The sequence below is a fragment of the Coregonus lavaretus genome (assembly GCF_964263955.1).
Source record: "Coregonus lavaretus genome assembly, contig: HAP1_SCAFFOLD_230, whole genome shotgun sequence".
NCBI classification, from domain to species: domain Eukaryota; kingdom Metazoa; phylum Chordata; class Actinopteri; order Salmoniformes; family Salmonidae; genus Coregonus; species Coregonus lavaretus.
Window position 1 is genome coordinate 515,550 of NW_028157598.1, and position 17,318 is coordinate 532,867.

Genomic DNA, 17,318 nt, shown 5'->3' on the forward strand with positions numbered 1-17,318 from the left:
GTTGAACAGGAACATGAAGGCTGTCATTAGCGTTGAACAGGAACATGAAGGCTATCATTAGTGTTGAACAGGAACATGAAGGCTATCATTCGTGTTGAACAGGAACATGAAGGCTGTCATTAGTGTTGAACAGGAACATGAAGGCTATCATTAGTGTTGAACAGGAACATGAAGGCTGTCATTAGTGTTGAACAGGAACATGAAGGCTGTCATTAGTATTGAACAGAAACATGAAGGCTGTCATTAGTGTTGAACAGGAACATGAAGGCTGTCATTAGTGTTGAACATGAAGGCTGTCATTAGTGTTGAACAGGAACATGACGGCTGTCATTAGTGTTGAACAGGAACATGAAGGCTGTCATTAGTGTTGAACAGGAACATGACGGCTGTCATTAGTGTTGAACAGGAACATGAAGGCTGTCATTAGTGTTGAACAGGAACATGAAGGCTGTCATTAGTGTTGAACAGGAACATGAAGGCGATCATTAGTGTTGAACAGGAACATGCAAGATCTCACCTTGTGGAGTTGCAATGATCATGAGAAAGGTAAGGAATCAGCCCAGAACTACACGGCAGGATCTTGTCAATGATCTCAAGGCAGCTGGGACCATAGTCACCAAGAAAACAATTGGTAACACACTATGCCGTGAAGGACTGAAATCCTGCAGCACCCGCAAGGTCCCCCTACTCAAGAAAGCATATATACAGGGCCGTCTGAAGTTTGCCAATGAACATCTGAATGATTCAGAGGAGAACTGGGTGAAAGTGTTGTGGTCAGATGAGACCAAAATCGAGCTCTTTGGCATCAACTCAACTCGCCGTGTTTGGAGGAGGAGGAATGCTGCCTATGACCCCAAGAAAACCATCCCCACCGTCAAACATGGAGGTGGAAACATTATGCTTTGGGGGTGTTTTTCTGCTAAGGGGACAGGACAACTTCACCGCATCAAAGGGACGATGGACGGCGCCATGTACCGTCAAATCTTGGGTGAAAACCTCCTTCCATCAGCCAGGGCATTGAAAATGGGTCGTGGGTGGGTATTCCAGCATGACAATGACCCAAAACACACGGCCAAGGCAACAAAGGAGTGGCTCAAGAAGAAGCACATTAAGGTCCTGGAGTGGCCTAGCCAGTCTCCAGACCTTAATCCCATAGACTATCTGTGGAGGGAGCTGAAGGTTCGAGTTGCCAAACATTAGGCTCGAAACCTTAATGACTTGGAGATGATCTGCAAAGAGGAGTGGGACAAAATCCCTCCTGAGATGTGTGCAAACCTGGTGGCCAACTACAAGAAACATCTGACCTCTGTGATTGCCAACATGGGTTTTGCCACCAAGTACTAAGTCATGTTTTGCAGAGGGGTCAAATACTTATTTCCCTCATTAAAATGCACATTAATTTATAACATTTTTGACATGTGTTTTTCTGGATTATTTTGTTGTTATTCTGTCTCTCACTGTTCAAATAAACCTACCATTAAAATTATAGACTGATCATGTCTTTGTCAGTGGGCAAACGTACAAAATCAGCAGGGGATCAAATACTTTTTTCCCCTCACTGTAGGCCCCCATCCTCCTACTGGATATAGGCTGCTGGTTTTTCTGTGGGATTCCGGCAGGAATGAGACTGAAGTTTTAGAGTCAAGTTCAGGAGTAATTCTGGTTGCAAACACCTTAAGGAGTCAAGTTCAGGAGTAATTAGGAATAGATGGAGCATTTCATAAAGAATAAACTGTATGTAGGCCTTCCATCGGCTCATTTCTCACTCCTTGCTCCAGTCACTACTTTACCTCGGATACCAACGTACCTCAAGCCTTCAAGAGAGGAATTGCAACATCTCATTGCAGCCAAGAACCCATCACTAGCATTAGAGCCATTCAAAAAGAATAAGATCAATGTTTTAGCTAAATTTGATTAAAAGTTGTCTTCGACAACTAAGCAACCGAGTACACGGCTTTTGTAGAAATGTTGCGGTTTAATCCAATAGGAACCAGAGAGCGGGACAAGAGGCATAGCTGCTCTACTACCAGCAGAGTTACCGGTCAAGCCCAGTTGTTTGCGTTTTTAACTCAACCTGGAGCCATCTGAGGTGAAACGTAGGACGGCCGATAGGGTGCCAGATATGTGCGCCAAAGACCTCTGGTCATTTAATCTGGTTGAGGGCAAAGGTTTCCAAATCGTGAGCCAAACCCCTGATTTTTTTATTTTACCTTTATTTAACTAGGCAAGTCAGTTAAGAACAAATTCTTATTTACAATGACGGCCTACACCGGCCAAACCCGGACGACTCTGGGCCAATTGTGCGCCGCCCTATGGGGACTCCCAATCACGGCCCGTTGTGATACAGCCTGGAACCGAACCAGAGGGGTCTGTAGTGACGACTCAAGCGCTGAGATGCAGTGCCTTAAACCGCTGCGCCACTCGGGATCCCGGAGGGGTTAGCGCCTCAGATGTACTGCCAATTGGAAGAACCGCGTCGAGGAATGTATCAAAGGTGTACGATCAAATTAAAGTGGACACAACTAAATAATTGAAAGAGGTACGTAGCTAAGCTTCAATTAACTTTACTAATGATTGCTAATTTAGCTAGACAATTATTAGCTAATTTGTGACAGCTAGTTAAATAGCTAGTTGCTGAGGAACACTCCACCCCGTTATCTTATATCGGATAGAACGTCCTTGATATAAGAGAACGGAGTTGAGCGCTCCGACCTCGGCTGAGTTAGATTACTAGCCGAGGTAACTTTGAGGTAACTAACTAGCCAACTAGCTAGATAAGTTACCTCGCCAAGCTAGTTAGCTAATGTTAGTTATATCTACCTAACTGAGGTTAACCAAGTTAGCTATCTAGCTAACTAATGGCTATTCCTTGCCAGATAGCCATTGGAGACTAGAGTGTAGTCTGTTTACCAGATAGCGGCACAGCTAGCACTCCCAGGACAGTCTCCATGAGCCTTTGGAAGGTTGCTGGAGCGTTCTTCACACCAAAAGGCATGACTTTGAATGAGAACAAACCAGCAGGGGTGACGAAGGCAGTCTTGTCCTGGCTGGCGGGATCCATTGCCACCTGCCAACATCTGCTGTTCAGATCCAGATTACTCAAGATGGTTGCTCCGGACAGAAATTCCAGTATGCCATTGATGTTCGGTAGAGGGTAAGCATCGCTTTCTGTTATTGGCATTCAGCTTCCTGTAATCCACACAAAATCGATATCCACCATATTTCTTTGGAATCAGGACAACCGGAGAAGCCCATCCGGAGAAGGAAGGTTCCACAAAGCCATTAGCCAACATGCTCTCGAGCTGTTCATTGAGAATGGGCAGTTTGGCGACGGACAGCCTGTAGGGACGCTGCTTAATGGGGGGCCTCATGTCGGGTTTTGTGTTTTGAAGACGGTCGAGTGGAAGAATACAGACCTCCCCGTTCATCTCCAACATCTGGGAGAGCCTCTTTTTATCTGACTGACACGCCTGTTCCACTGCTTGTTTGATGTAGAAATCAGCATCAGGTTGCTCTTGAAAAGAAGGGGGGGGGGGGGTGTATGGCTGTAATCAGTGTGACAGCCGGATTCTCTGTCTTCACTGGTCAAACGTATTTTCGTCTCTGTCCTTGCTTTGTTTTTTATTGTCCTTGCAAGAATACACTCTAGTCTCCACTGGCTCCAGCATGTAATCACTGGTAAACAGGATACACTCTAGTCTCCACTGGCTCCAGCATGAAATCACTGGTAAACAGGATACACTCTAGTCTCTACTCACTCCAGCATGTAATCACTGGTAAACAGGATACACTCTAGTCTCCACTGGCTCCAGCATGTAATCACTGGTAAACAGGATACACTCTAGTCTCCACTCACTCCAGCATGTAATCAGTGGTAAACAGGATACACTCTAGTCTCCACTGGCTCCAGCATGTAATCACTGGTAAACAGGATACACTCTAGTCTCCACTCACTCCAGCATGTAATCAGTGGTAAACAGGATACACTCTAGTCTCCACTGGCTCCAGCATGAAATCAGTGGTAAACAGGATACACTCTAGTCTCCACTGGCTCCAGCATGTAATCAGTGGTAAACAGGATACACTCTAGTCTCCACTGGCTCCATCATGTAATCAGTGGTAAACAGGATACACTCTAGTCTCCACTGGCTCCAGCATGTAATCACTGGTAAACAGGATACACTCTAGTCTCCACTGGCTCCATCATGTATTCAGTGGTAAACAGGATACACTCTAGTCTCCACTGGCTCCAGCATGTAATCACTGGTAAACAGGATACACTCTAGTCTCCACTGACTCCAGCATGTAATCAGTGGTAAACAGGATACACTCTAGTCTCCAGTGGTAAACAGGATACACTCTAGTCTCCACTGGCTCCATCATGTAATCAGTGGTAAACAGGATACACTCTAGTCTCCACTGGCTCCAGCATGTAATCACTGGTAAACAGGATACACTCTAGTCTCCACTGACTCCAGCATGTAATCGCTGGTAAACAGGATACACTCTAGTCTCCAGTGGTAAACAGGATACACTCTAGTCTCCACTGACTCCAGCATGTAATCACTGGTAAACAGGATATACTCTAGTCTCCAGTGGTAAACAGGATACACTCTAGTCTCCACTGGCTCCAGCATGTAATCACTGGTAAACAGGATACACTCTAGTCTCCACTGACTCCAGCATGTAATCAGTGGTAAACAGGATACACTCTAGTCTCCACTGGCTCCAGCATGTAATCACTGGTAAACAGGATACACTCTAGTCTCCACTGGCTCCATCATGTATTCAGTGGTAAACAGGATACACTCTAGTCTCCACTGGCTCCAGCATGTAATCACTGGTAAACAGGATACACTCTAGTCTCCACTGACTCCAGCATGTAATCAGTGGTAAACAGGATACACTCTAGTCTCCAGTGGTAAACAGGATACACTCTAGTCTCCACTGGCTCCATCATGTAATCAGTGGTAAACAGGATACACTCTAGTCTCCACTGGCTCCAGCATGTAATCACTGGTAAACAGGATACACTCTAGTCTCCACTGACTCCAGCATGTAATCGCTGGTAAACAGGATACACTCTAGTCTCCAGTGGTAAACAGGATACACTCTAGTCTCCACTGACTCCAGCATGTAATCACTGGTAAACAGGATACACTCTAGTCTCCAGTGGTAAACAGGATACACTCTAGTCTGCACTGGCTCCAGCATGTAATCACTGGTAAACAGGATACACTCTAGTCTCCACTGGCTCCAGCAGGTAATCAGTGGTAAACAGGATACACTCTAGTCTCCACTGACTCCAGCATGTAATCACTGGTAAACAGGATACACTCTAGTCTCCACTGGCTCCAGCAGGTAATCAGTGGTAAACAGGATACACTCTAGTCTCCACTGACTCCAGCATGTAATCACTGGTAAACAGGATACACTCTAGTCTCCACTGGCTCCATCATGTAATCAGTGGTAAACAGGATACAATATAGTCTCCACTGGCTCCAGCATGTAATCGCTGGTAAACAGGATACACTCTAGTCTCCAGTGGTAAACAGGATACACTCTAGTCTCCACTGACTCCAGCATGTAATCACTGGTAAACAGGATACACTCTAGTCTCCAGTGGTAAACAGGATACACTCTAGTCTCCACTGACTCCAGCATGTAATCAGTGGTAAACAGGATACACTCTAGTCTCCACTGGCTCCAGCATGTAATCACTGGTAAACAGGATACACTCTAGTCTCCACTGGCTCCATCATGTAATCAGTGGTAAACAGGATACACTCTAGTCTCCAGTGGTAAACAGGATACACTCTAGTCTCCAGTGGTAAACAGAATACACTCTAGTCTCCACTGACTCCAGCATGTAATCACTGGTAAACAGGATACACTCTAGTCTCCACTGGTAAACAGGATACACTCTAGTCTCCACTGGCTCCAGCATGTAATCAGTGGTAAACAGGATACACTCTAGTCTCCACTGGCTCCAGCATGTAATCACTGGTAAACAGAATACACTCTAGTCTCCACTGACTCCAGCATGTAATCACTGGTAAACAGGATACACTCTAGTCTCCACTGACTCCAGCATGTAATCACTGGTAAACAGGATACACTCTAGTCTCCACTGGCTCCAGCATGTAATCAGTGGTAAACAGGATACACTCTAGTCTCCACTGGCTCCAGCATGTAATCACTGGTAAACAGGATACACTCTAGTCTCCACTGGCTCCAGCATGAAATCAGTGGTAAACAGGATACACTCTAGTCTCCACTGACTCCAGCATGTAAACAGGATACACTCTAGTCTCCACTGGCTCCAGCATGAAATCACTGGTAAACAGGATACACTCTAGTCTCCAGTGGTAAACAGGATACACTCCAGTCTCCACTGGCTCCAGCATGTAATCAGTGCATCACCAGGTTGAAATGGATGAGGCCGGGCAGAATTTAGCAACAAAGTCACATGCATTTACAGTATCTTCCCTGGATATGGTCTCAGCATGTTGACCTTCAGAGGGAATGACCCGTCTACCACGGGACATATGGGCTCGGTGTTGACCTTCAGAGGGAATGACCCGTCTACCACGGGACATATGGTCTCAGCATGTTGACCTTCAGAGGGAATGACCCGTCTACCACGGGACATATGGGCTCGGTGTTGACCTTCAGAGGGAATGACCCGTCTACCACGGGACATATGGTCTCAGCATGTTGACCTTCAGAGGGAATGACCCGTCTACCACGGGACATATGGGCTCGGTGTTTGGGAGTGAGGTGGATTTCCTGGTCTCCGCTTGACACACCCCCCCGAACGCTGGGGAATTTGAAAAAGTGGGTGTTCCTAGTTAAACGGTCATGAGACCGTAGTTGTGTGTCAGTCAGAGAGCTTCTCTCTGTCAGAGAACCTACAGCACAGATAGCGTGTAGAATGGATGCTGCAAGCGATTACCCCCCCTGCAGAGTTGGAAGATTACAACCTTCTGACCCAGAATACAGGATGAAACAAGATGAGGAGGAATATCTGGAGAATCAAGCGGCTGCTGCCCCCCCCCCAGATGAATTAGCTGTTTATTTATTTATTAATTTGGATCCTCATTAGCTTAATCTCCCTGGGATCCACAAAACATGACAAGGAACAAAACACTGATAGACTGAAGGACACACATTTAACATACAACGATACACAAACAATACAACTAACAAATAATGTGTGTGCCTGTGTGTGTGTGTGCCTGTGTGTGTGTGTGTGTGTGTGTGTGTGTGTGTGTGTGTGTGTGTCCCCTCACAGTCATAGCCGTTCAATGTTGTTTAATCTGTTTTATAAAGTGGTCCTCTGTAGCTCAGCTGGTAGAGCACGGCGCTTGTAACGCCAGGGTAGTGGGTTTCGATCCCCGGGACCACCTATACGTAAAAATGTATGCACGCATGACTGTAAGTCGCTTTGGATAAAAGCGTCTGCTAAATGGCTTATTATTATTATTATTATAAAGATATTTTGCTGTTTGCTGAGTAGTTGGAGATGGAGTTCCATGCGATCATGGCTCTGTATAATACTGTGGATTGCCATGAATTTGTTTTGGAATTGGGGACCGTGAAGAGACCCCTGGTGGCATGTCTTATGGCTGGCAGAGCTGAATGTTATTTGATTATGCAGACAATCTGGAATTTATCACAGTAATATTTTTCATAAAAATCAGAAGAGAAGTGGTTCATCTCTCGTCAACCCTCAACAAGGAAAGACTATCAAGCATGTTGTTGATGTTAGTTCTGTGTGTGCAGTTAAGGGCAAGGCGTGCTGCTCTGTTCTGGGCCAGCTGCAGCTTTGCTTGGTCTTTCTTTGCTGCAGTTGATCATATTACTGGGACAAGATCAGAGTCTGAAAAACTAGCACAGTTGATCTTTGTGTCAAAAAGACAGAACAACTTTTAATAACAGACGTACCCCTCCCCATCTTCACAAACAACTTTGTCAATATGACTTGACCATGATAACGGACCGTCCGATGTACTCCTAGGAGTTCAGCTTCTTGAACTGGTTCACTGGTTACAACCTTTATGAACAACTCCAGTTGAGGTTTAGGTCATAGAGAATGGTTTTAGTTTTAGATGTATTTAAAAACCCATTTTATTATAAATCACCCATTCTGATACTGACTGGAACTCCTTATCTAGAATGTCAGTTAGCTCATTGGCTTTGGGCTCCAACCCAAAATGGAAGCTTGTTTTTCATCCATTGTTTGTCAACAATATAATTGTACCAACAAAAAAAAGTGTCAGTTGGTTGCATAAATTATTATGATTACTAGATGTTACATGAAATGTAAATATTATGGAATATCAAAACAGAATGTACACCCCCTTTGTTAATATGTGTTGGCAATAATTAATGGTGAGGCATGGAATAATTTAAAATGTATCTTTTGTCAGGCTGGATGTTTGAAATATGAGTAGGTGATTCGAGTTATGCTTCTTCAGTAGTGAATGTTGTAAAGAAATACTGGAGTGATGTAGGATTGTTAATAAAACTGATTATAGACCTATGTATTATACTGCGTCCATGTTTATAGGCTGCAAGTACGTTGAAATTAAGTTGTTGTCAAGTCGTTGAAACAACGACCCGAAAATACCACTTTTCAACTTTCACTTTCAACCAAAATCGAAGTAGATTGGATGTCGGACATAGTCTTATTTTCAATGTATTTTCAACTACATTTTGTTAGGTGGGATATAGCCCATGTCAAAACATTTTTAACGTGTCCAAATCAATAACCAATATGCAGAAACAGTTTGTGATATATTGAAAACCTAAACATCAAATTAACTATCTACACGAACACGTGCCACAATAGTAGTAATATTACTTGTATTTTTTTAACGAGGATCTTATAAACTTCACAAGCACCAAAAACGCTGTTGTTTTGACAAGTAGCAATAAATCACTATCGATTAAATATCGATTAGGGGTGAAATCAGGTTGTACCTGCTGTTGAAACTAACACAACTAAAAAAACACATGGAAATGGAAGATATCTTTTACCTCACTGGTTAGAGGACAACCTGCAGAAGACAGTCAGCTACATTTTGGAGTGATGTATTTCCATTTATGGGTCGCTAAACAAAGGAACGCAACACTTATTTCATCGATATCATGTTGAAATCAATTGTGCGAAAGGGGGGAGATGAGGTTGCACATCCTGTTAAAACGAATAGCTCAAACACCACACGGAATCTGGGAATAATGTGTAGATCACTGGTCAGAGGACAATTTGTAGAAAACAGTTATGACCATTTTGAAGTGTTGCATTTTGATTCAAGCGGGTCACCAACGGAGTAAGTGTAACGCCACACTTTTTGTTAATCACATAAATAGTAACTCTTTAACTCTTTCATTTACATTGCTGGAAGAGATAGAGAACCACTGTCAAAAAACAGATCCAGAACTGAGGCTTGAAAGCAAAATAAAGATGTTTATTGAAACATCCTGGTGCCCAAAGAATATATCACAGTACAGGAAAGAAGTGCCCAAATGAAAGGTGAAACCAAAATAAGCGTTAGTTCCTCGGGCCGTCATCAGCGGGAACAGACATCTGGCTTCTATTTCAATGAGAATTACATGTCACGTGATCGGCAAGAAAACACATTAGAACATCTATACATCAGTACCTAGCAACAATAGAATGCGTGATCTACATTATATCAGTACCTAGCAACAATAGAATGCGTGATCTACATTATATCCGAAATATATCAGTACCTAGCAACAATAGAATGCGTGATCTACATTATATCAGTACCTAGCAACAATAGAATGCGTGATCTACATTATATCCTAAATATATCAGTACCTAGCAACAATAGAATGCGTGATCTACATTATATCCGAAATATATCAGTACCTAGCAACAATAGAATGCGTGATCTACATTATATCCGAAATATATCAGTACCTAGCAACAATAGAATGCGTGATCTACATTATATATATCCGAAATATATCAGTACCTAGCAACAATAGAATGCGTGATCTACATTATATCCGAAATATATCAGTACCTAGCAACAATAGAATGCGTGATCTACATTATATCCGAAATATATCAGTACCTAGCAACAATAGAATGCGTGATCTACATTATATCCGAAATATACAAAAGCGGACAGAGAAACGTCATCATTTATTGCTTCTACATATTACCACGGGAACGTTTCCTCAGAATACATAAGACAGGATTGTAAAAGAGTAGGGGGCTGGAGACACCACTAGATGGGGGTATCCAGCACCAATAAGAGGCAATATAACAATTACAGAAAATGAGAAATCTTTTGGCAGGATCAGCCATTCCAGTTTCTTCATGTCTCCCTTGACGTCATCACTCATTACATTTTAGTCATTTAGCAGACGCTCTTATCCAGAGCGACTTAGAGTTAGTGAGTGCATACATTTTTCGTACTGCCCCCCCACCCCCCACCCCGTGGGAAACGAACCCACAACCCTGGCGTTGCAAGCGCCATGCTCTACTAAACTGAGCTACACAACAAACATCTTGAGTGATGTTATCACTCATCTTGCTGTCGCCACTAGTCTTGATCTGATGTCGTCACTAGTCGTGATGTCATCACTCTAGTCTTGATCCCTTTTGGTTGAGGTCTCATCAATGGTACTCTACCGACAGCATCATCAAGACATTCTTTTAGGGGGCGAGCCTCTCAAACTGTCTCTTACCTGTTCAGCCTCTGTTTTACTAGTAGTACACACGAGCTTCAGTCTCAGAAATGGTGTGAACGGTAATCCCTTCTTCAGAAATGTGGGACGCGCACTAGAAGCATGTAGGATACTGTTCCTGTCTGTAGTCTTTGTGGACAAAGACCCGGAGGGAATAAAGGAAGGAAATCTCACTAGGACTAATCTCTGCTGTAAACTCGATAGATTTAACCATATCATTAAGGTAAGCGAGAAAATCATTAAAACACATTGAAGGGATCCTTCCAAATGAGAAACACATCATCAATATATATTTTAAACGTTGACATTATTAATTAAAATACTCCTACTACAAAGTTAAAACATTCTACATTGTGACATTATTTCATTGATATCATGAAGCAACTCTTTCATGCATGTATTTTCTGATGTTTAATCAGAGATCTTTTACCAGAGTATCTCTTCCCACATTAATCACAGCTATAACGTTTCTCTCCTGTGTGTGTTCTCTGGTGTGATATCAGGCTGTTTGGCTGAGTAACTCTTCCCACATTGATTTCAACTATAAGGATTCTCTCCTGTGTGTGTTCTCTGGTGTATAGTCAGATGGCTAGATGTAGTAAAACTCTTCCCACATTGATCACAGCTATAAGGTTTCTCTCCTGTGTGTGTTCTCTGGTGTATAGTCAAACTGCTAGATGTAACAAAACTCTTCCCACATTGATCACAGCTATAAGGTTTCTCTCCTGTGTGTGTTCTCTGGTGTATAGTCAAACGACTAGATGTAACAAAACTCTTCCCACATTGATCACAGCTATAATATTTCTCTCCTGTGTGTGTTCTCTGGTGTATAGTCAGCTGGCTAGATGTAACAAAACTCTTCCCACATTGATCACAGCTATAAGGTTTCTCTCCTGTGTGTGTTCTCTGGTGTATAGTTAGGCTGCTTGAGTGAGTAAAACTCTTCCCACATTGATTACAGCGATAAGGCTTTTCTCCTGTGTGTGTTCTCTGGTGTGATTTTAAATGTCCTGACGAAACAAATCTCTTTCCACAGTCAGCGCAGTGGTAAGGTTTATCTCCTGTGTGTGTTCTCTGGTGTGTAGTCAGCCTTCTAGATTCAGTAAAACTCTTCCCACATTGATAACAGCTATAAGGTTTCTCTCCTGTGTGAATTCTCTGGTGTGATTGTAAAGTAGATGATTTTGTAAAGGTCTTCCCACAGTCAGCGCAGCTATAAGGTTTCTCTCCAGTGTGAATTCTCTGGTGTGATTGTAATGTAGATGATTTTGTAAAGCTCTTCTCACAGTCAGAGCAACTATAAGGTTTCTCTCCTGTATGGATTCTCTGATGTATTTTAAGGTCTGCTGAAGAGGTGAATCTCTTCCCACAGTCGGAGCAACAGTGAGGTTTCTCTCCAGTGTGTATTCTCTGGTGTGCTATCAGGCTGCGTGAGTGAGCAAAACTCTTCCCACATTGATTACAGCTATAAGGTTTCTCTCCTGTGTGTGTTCTCTGGTGCATAGTTAGCTGGCTAGATGTAGTAAAACTCTCCCCACATTGATCACAGCTATAAAGTTTCTCTCCTGTGTGTGTTCTCTGGTGTATAGTCAGACGGCTAGATGTAGTAAAACTCTTCCCACATTGATAACAGCTATAAGGTTTCTCCCCTGTGTGTGTTCTCTGGTGTGATTTCAGGCTGCTTGGAACATTAAAACTCTTCCCACACTGATCACAGCTATAAGGTTTCTCTCCTGTATGGATTCTCTCATGTCTTTTAAGGTCTGCTGAAGAGGTAAGTCGCTTCCCACAGTCAGAGCAGCAGTGAGATTTATCACCTGTGTGAATTCTCTGGTGTAGTTTTAGTGAATCTGATCTTGAGTAACTCTTCCCACAGTCAGCGCAGCAGTGAGGTTTCGTTCCTGTGGGTCTCTGCTGGTGTTTCTTGAGGTGTTCTGATGTGGAGAGACTTTTCTCTGCCTCGTCAGCATCATGTTGTTGTTCAGGCTCCCCAGAGGATCCACGAAGGTCATGTCTCTCTCCTGTATGAACGACAAAGTCAGACAGATGGTTAAAGGCCCACACCATAACTGTCTTACTGCTAGAGATATTAGATCCAACGTGGAGCACGCCATAACTGTCTTATTGCTAGAGATATTAGATCCAACATGGAGCACACCATAACTGTCTTATTGCTAGAGATATTAGATCCAACGTGGAGCACGCCATAACTGTCTTATTGCTAGAGATATTAGATCCAACGTGGAGCACGCCATAACTGTCTTATTGCTAGAGATATTAGATCCAACGTGGAGCACGCCATAACTGTCTTATTGCTAGAGATATTAGATCCAACGTGGAGCACGCCATAACTGTCTTATTGCTAGAGATATTAGATCCAACGTGGAGCACGCCATAACTGTCTTATTGCTAGAGATATTAGATCCAACGTGGAGCACGCCATAACTGTCTTATTGCTAGAGATATTAGATACGCCATAACTGTCTTATTGCTAGAGATATTAGATCCAACGTGGAGCACACCATAACTGTCTTATTGCTAGAGATATTAGATCCAACGTGGAGCACACCATAACTGTCTTATTGCTAGAGATATTAGATCCAACGTGGAGCACGCCATAACTGTCTTATTGCTAGAGATATTAGATCCAACGTGGAGCACACCATAACTGTCTTATTGCTAGAGATATTAGATCCAACGTGGAGCACACCATAACTGTCTTATTGCTAGAGATATTAGATCCAACGTGGAGCACGCCATAACTGTCTTATTGCTAGAGATATTAGATACGCCATAACTGTCTTATTGCTAGAGATATTAGATCCAACGTGGAGCACACCATAACTGTCTTATTGCTAGAGATATTAGATCCAACGTGGAGCACGCCATAACTGTCTTATTGCTAGAGATATTAGATCCAACGTGGAGCACGCCATAACTGTCTTATTGCTAGAGATATTAGATCCAACGTGGAGCACACCATAACTGTCTTATTGCTAGAGATATTAGATCCAACGTGGAGCACACCGTAACTGTCTTATTGCTAGAGATATTAGATCCAACGTGGAGCACACCATAACTGTCTTATTGCTAGAGATATTAGATCCAACGTGGAGCACACCGTAACTGTCTTATTGCTAGAGATATTAGATCCAACGTGGAGCACACCATAACTGTCTTATTGCTAGAGATATTAGATCCAACGTGGAGCACGCCATAACTGTCTTATTGCTAGAGATATTAGATCCAACGTGGAGCACGCCATAACTGTCTTATTGCTAGAGATATTAGATCCAACGTGGAGCACGCCATAACTGTCTTATTGCTAGAGATATTAGATCCAACGTGGAGCACACCATAACTGTCTTATTGCTAGAGATATTAGATCCAACATGGAGCACGCCATAACTGTCTTTACCAGAGCAGCGAATGAGACACCAAAATATTTTGGACGTTCCTTGTGAACACTTTGGCTGTTGTTACATGTCGTGCTGTTTATGACTTGACTTCAGAAAAAGACTTCCTGGATCTGCTGATGATAGTTTAAAAAACAAGTTTAAAAATAAGCCATGTGTAATTATTGAAGAGCCAGGTTAATGACAGTATTGCTTTTGGTGTTCTGAATCAATTAAAAAAAGGTGACTTCTGGTCCTCTGTAGCTCAGCTGGTAGAGCACGGCGCTTGTAACGCCAGGGTAGTGGGTTCGATCCCCGGGACCGCCCATACTTTAAAATGTATGCACGCATGACTGTAAGTCGCTTTGGATAAAAGCGTCTGCTAAATGGCATATTATATTATTATTATTAGAAGTGTTCTATTTCGCTAACTCATCAATGTGAAAACTGTCTGCACAGCGTAACAATAAACAGCCCACGTATTTAAAGGTGAATTTCGGTTAGAAGCGTTCTATTTTGCGTAACATTAAACAACCCACGTATTTAAAGGTGAATTTCGGTTAGAAGCGTTCTATTTTGCGTAACATTAAACAACCCACGTATTTAAAGGTGAATTTCGGTTAGAAGCGTTCTATTTTGCGTAACATTAAACAACCCACGTATTTAAAGGTGAATTTCGGTTAGAAGCGTTCTATTTTGCGTAACATTAAACAACCCACGTATTTAAAGGTGACTTTCGGTTAGAAGCGTTCTATTTTGCGTAACATTAAACAACCCACGTATTTAAAGGTGAATTTCGGTTAGAAGTGTTCTATTTTGCGTAACATTAAACAACCCACGTATTTAAAGGTGACTTTCGGTTAGAAGCGTTCTATTTTGCGTAACATTAAACAACCCACGTATTTAAAGGTGACTTTCGGTTAGAAGCGTTCTATTTTGCATAACATTAAACAACCCACGTATTTAAAGGTGACTTTCGGTTAGAAGCGTTCTATTTTGCGTAACATTAAACAACCCACGTATTTAAAGGTGAATTTCGGTTAGAAGCGTTCTATTTTGCGTAACATTAAACAACCCACGTATTTAAAGGTGAATTTCGGTTAGAAGCGTTCTATTTTGCGTAACATTAAACAGCCCACGTATTTAAAAGGTGAATTTCGGTTAGAAGCGTTCTATTTTGCGTGACATTAAACAGCCCACGTATTTAAAAGTGAATTTCGGTTAGAAGCGTTCTATTTTGCGTAACATTAAACAACCCACGTATTTAAAAGGTGACTTTCCGTTAGAAGCGTTCTATTTTGCATAACATTAAACAACCCACGTATTTAAAAGGTGACTTTCCGTTAGAAGCGTTCTATTTTGCATAACATTAAACAACCCACGTATTTAAAGGTGACTTTCGGTTAGAAGCGTTCTATTTTGCGTAACATTAAACAACCCACGTATTTAAAGGTGAATTTCGGTTAGAAGCGTTCTATTTTGCGTAACATTAAACAACCCACGTATTTAAAGGTGAATTTCGGTTAGAAGCGTTCTATTTTGCGTAACATTAAACAACCCAAGTATTTAAAGGTGACTTTCGGTTAGAAGTGTTCTATTTTGCATAACATTAAACAACCCACGTATTTAAAGGTGACTTTCGGTTAGAAGCGTTCTATTTTGCGTAACATTAAACAACCCACGTATTTAAAGGTGAATTTCGGTTAGAAGCGTTCTATTTTGCGTAACATTAAACAACCCACGTATTTAAAGGTGACTTTCGGTTAGAAGCGTTCTATTTTGCGTAACATTAAACAACCCACGTATTTAAAGGTGACTTTCGGTTAGAAGCGTTCTATTTTGCATAACATTAAACAACCCACGTATTTAAAGGTGACTTTCGGTTAGAAGCGTTCTATTTTGCGTAACATTAAACAACCCACGTATTTAAAGGTGAATTTCGGTTAGAAGCGTTCTATTTTGCGTCACATTAAACAACCCACGTATTTAAAGGTGACTTTCGGTTAGAAGCGTTCTATTTTGCATAACATTAAACAACCCACGTATTTAAAGGTGACTTTCGGTTAGAAGCGTTCTATTTTGCGTGACATTAAACAGCCCACGTATTTAAAAGTGAATTTCGGTTAGAAGCGTTCTATTTTGCGTAACATTAAACAACCCACGTATTTGAAAGTGAATTTCGGTTAGAAGCGTTCTATTTTGCGTCACATTAAACAACCCACGTATTTAAAGGTGAATTTCGGTTAGAAGCGTTCTATTTTGCGTCACATTAAACAACCCACGTATTTAAAGGTGAATTTCGGTTAGAAGCGTTCTATTTTGCGTAACATTAAACAACCCACGTATTTAAAGGTGAATTTCGGTTAGAAGCGTTCTATTTTGCGTCACATTAAACAACCCACGTATTTAAAGGTGAATTTCGGTTAGAAGCGTTCTATTTTGCATAACATTAAACAACCCACGTATTTAAAGGTGACTTTCGGTTAGAAGCGTTCTATTTTGCGTAACATTAAACAACCCACGTATTTAAAGGTGAATTTCGGTTAGAAGCGTTCTATTTTGCGTAACATTAAACAACCCACGTATTTAAAGGTGAATTTCGGTTAGAAGCGTTCTATTTTGCGTAACATTAAACAACCCACGTATTTAAAGGTGACTTTCGGTTAGAAGTGTTCTATTTTGCATAACATTAAACAACCCACGTATTTAAAGGTGACTTTCGGTTAGAAGCGTTCTATTTTGCGTAACATTAAACAACCCACGTATTTAAAGGTGAATTTCGGTTAGAAGCGTTCTATTTTGCGTAACATTAAACAACCCACGTATTTAAAGGTGAATTTCGGTTAGAAGCGTTCTATTTTGCGTAACATTAAACAACCCACGTATTTAAAGGTGACTTTCGGTTAGAAGCGTTCTATTTTGCATAACATTAAACAACCCACGTATTTAAAGGTGACTTTCGGTTAGAAGCGTTCTATTTTGCGTAACATTAAACAACCCACGTATTTAAAGGTGAATTTCGGTTAGAAGCGTTCTATTTTGCGTCACATTAAACAACCCACGTATTTAAAGGTGACTTTCGGTTAGAAGCGTTCTATTTTGCATAACATTAAACAACCCACGTATTTAAAGGTGACTTTCGGTTAGAAGCGTTCTATTTTGCGTGACATTAAACAGCCCACGTATTTAAAAGTG

General features: G+C 41.8%; 2 protein-coding genes across 2 annotated transcripts in view; both read right to left on the bottom strand.

Moving 5' to 3' along the window:
• LOC311125209 (uncharacterized protein) overlaps positions 1–17,318 on the bottom strand; it is a gene marked incomplete at its 3' end in the record, with an annotated part of 49,276 nt that overhangs the window by 13,170 nt on the left and 18,788 nt on the right. The window lies entirely within an intron of this gene.
• LOC311125219 (uncharacterized protein) lies at positions 9,502–12,658 on the bottom strand. Its single transcript, XM_084199271.1, has 2 exons — positions 9,760–12,658; positions 9,502–9,708 (listed from the first exon to the last, which is right to left on the bottom strand). The coding sequence occupies exon 1, from the start codon at positions 12,229–12,231 to the stop codon at positions 11,266–11,268; it is 966 nt and encodes a 321-aa protein (XP_084055397.1). The 5' UTR covers positions 12,232–12,658; the 3' UTR covers positions 9,502–9,708; positions 9,760–11,265.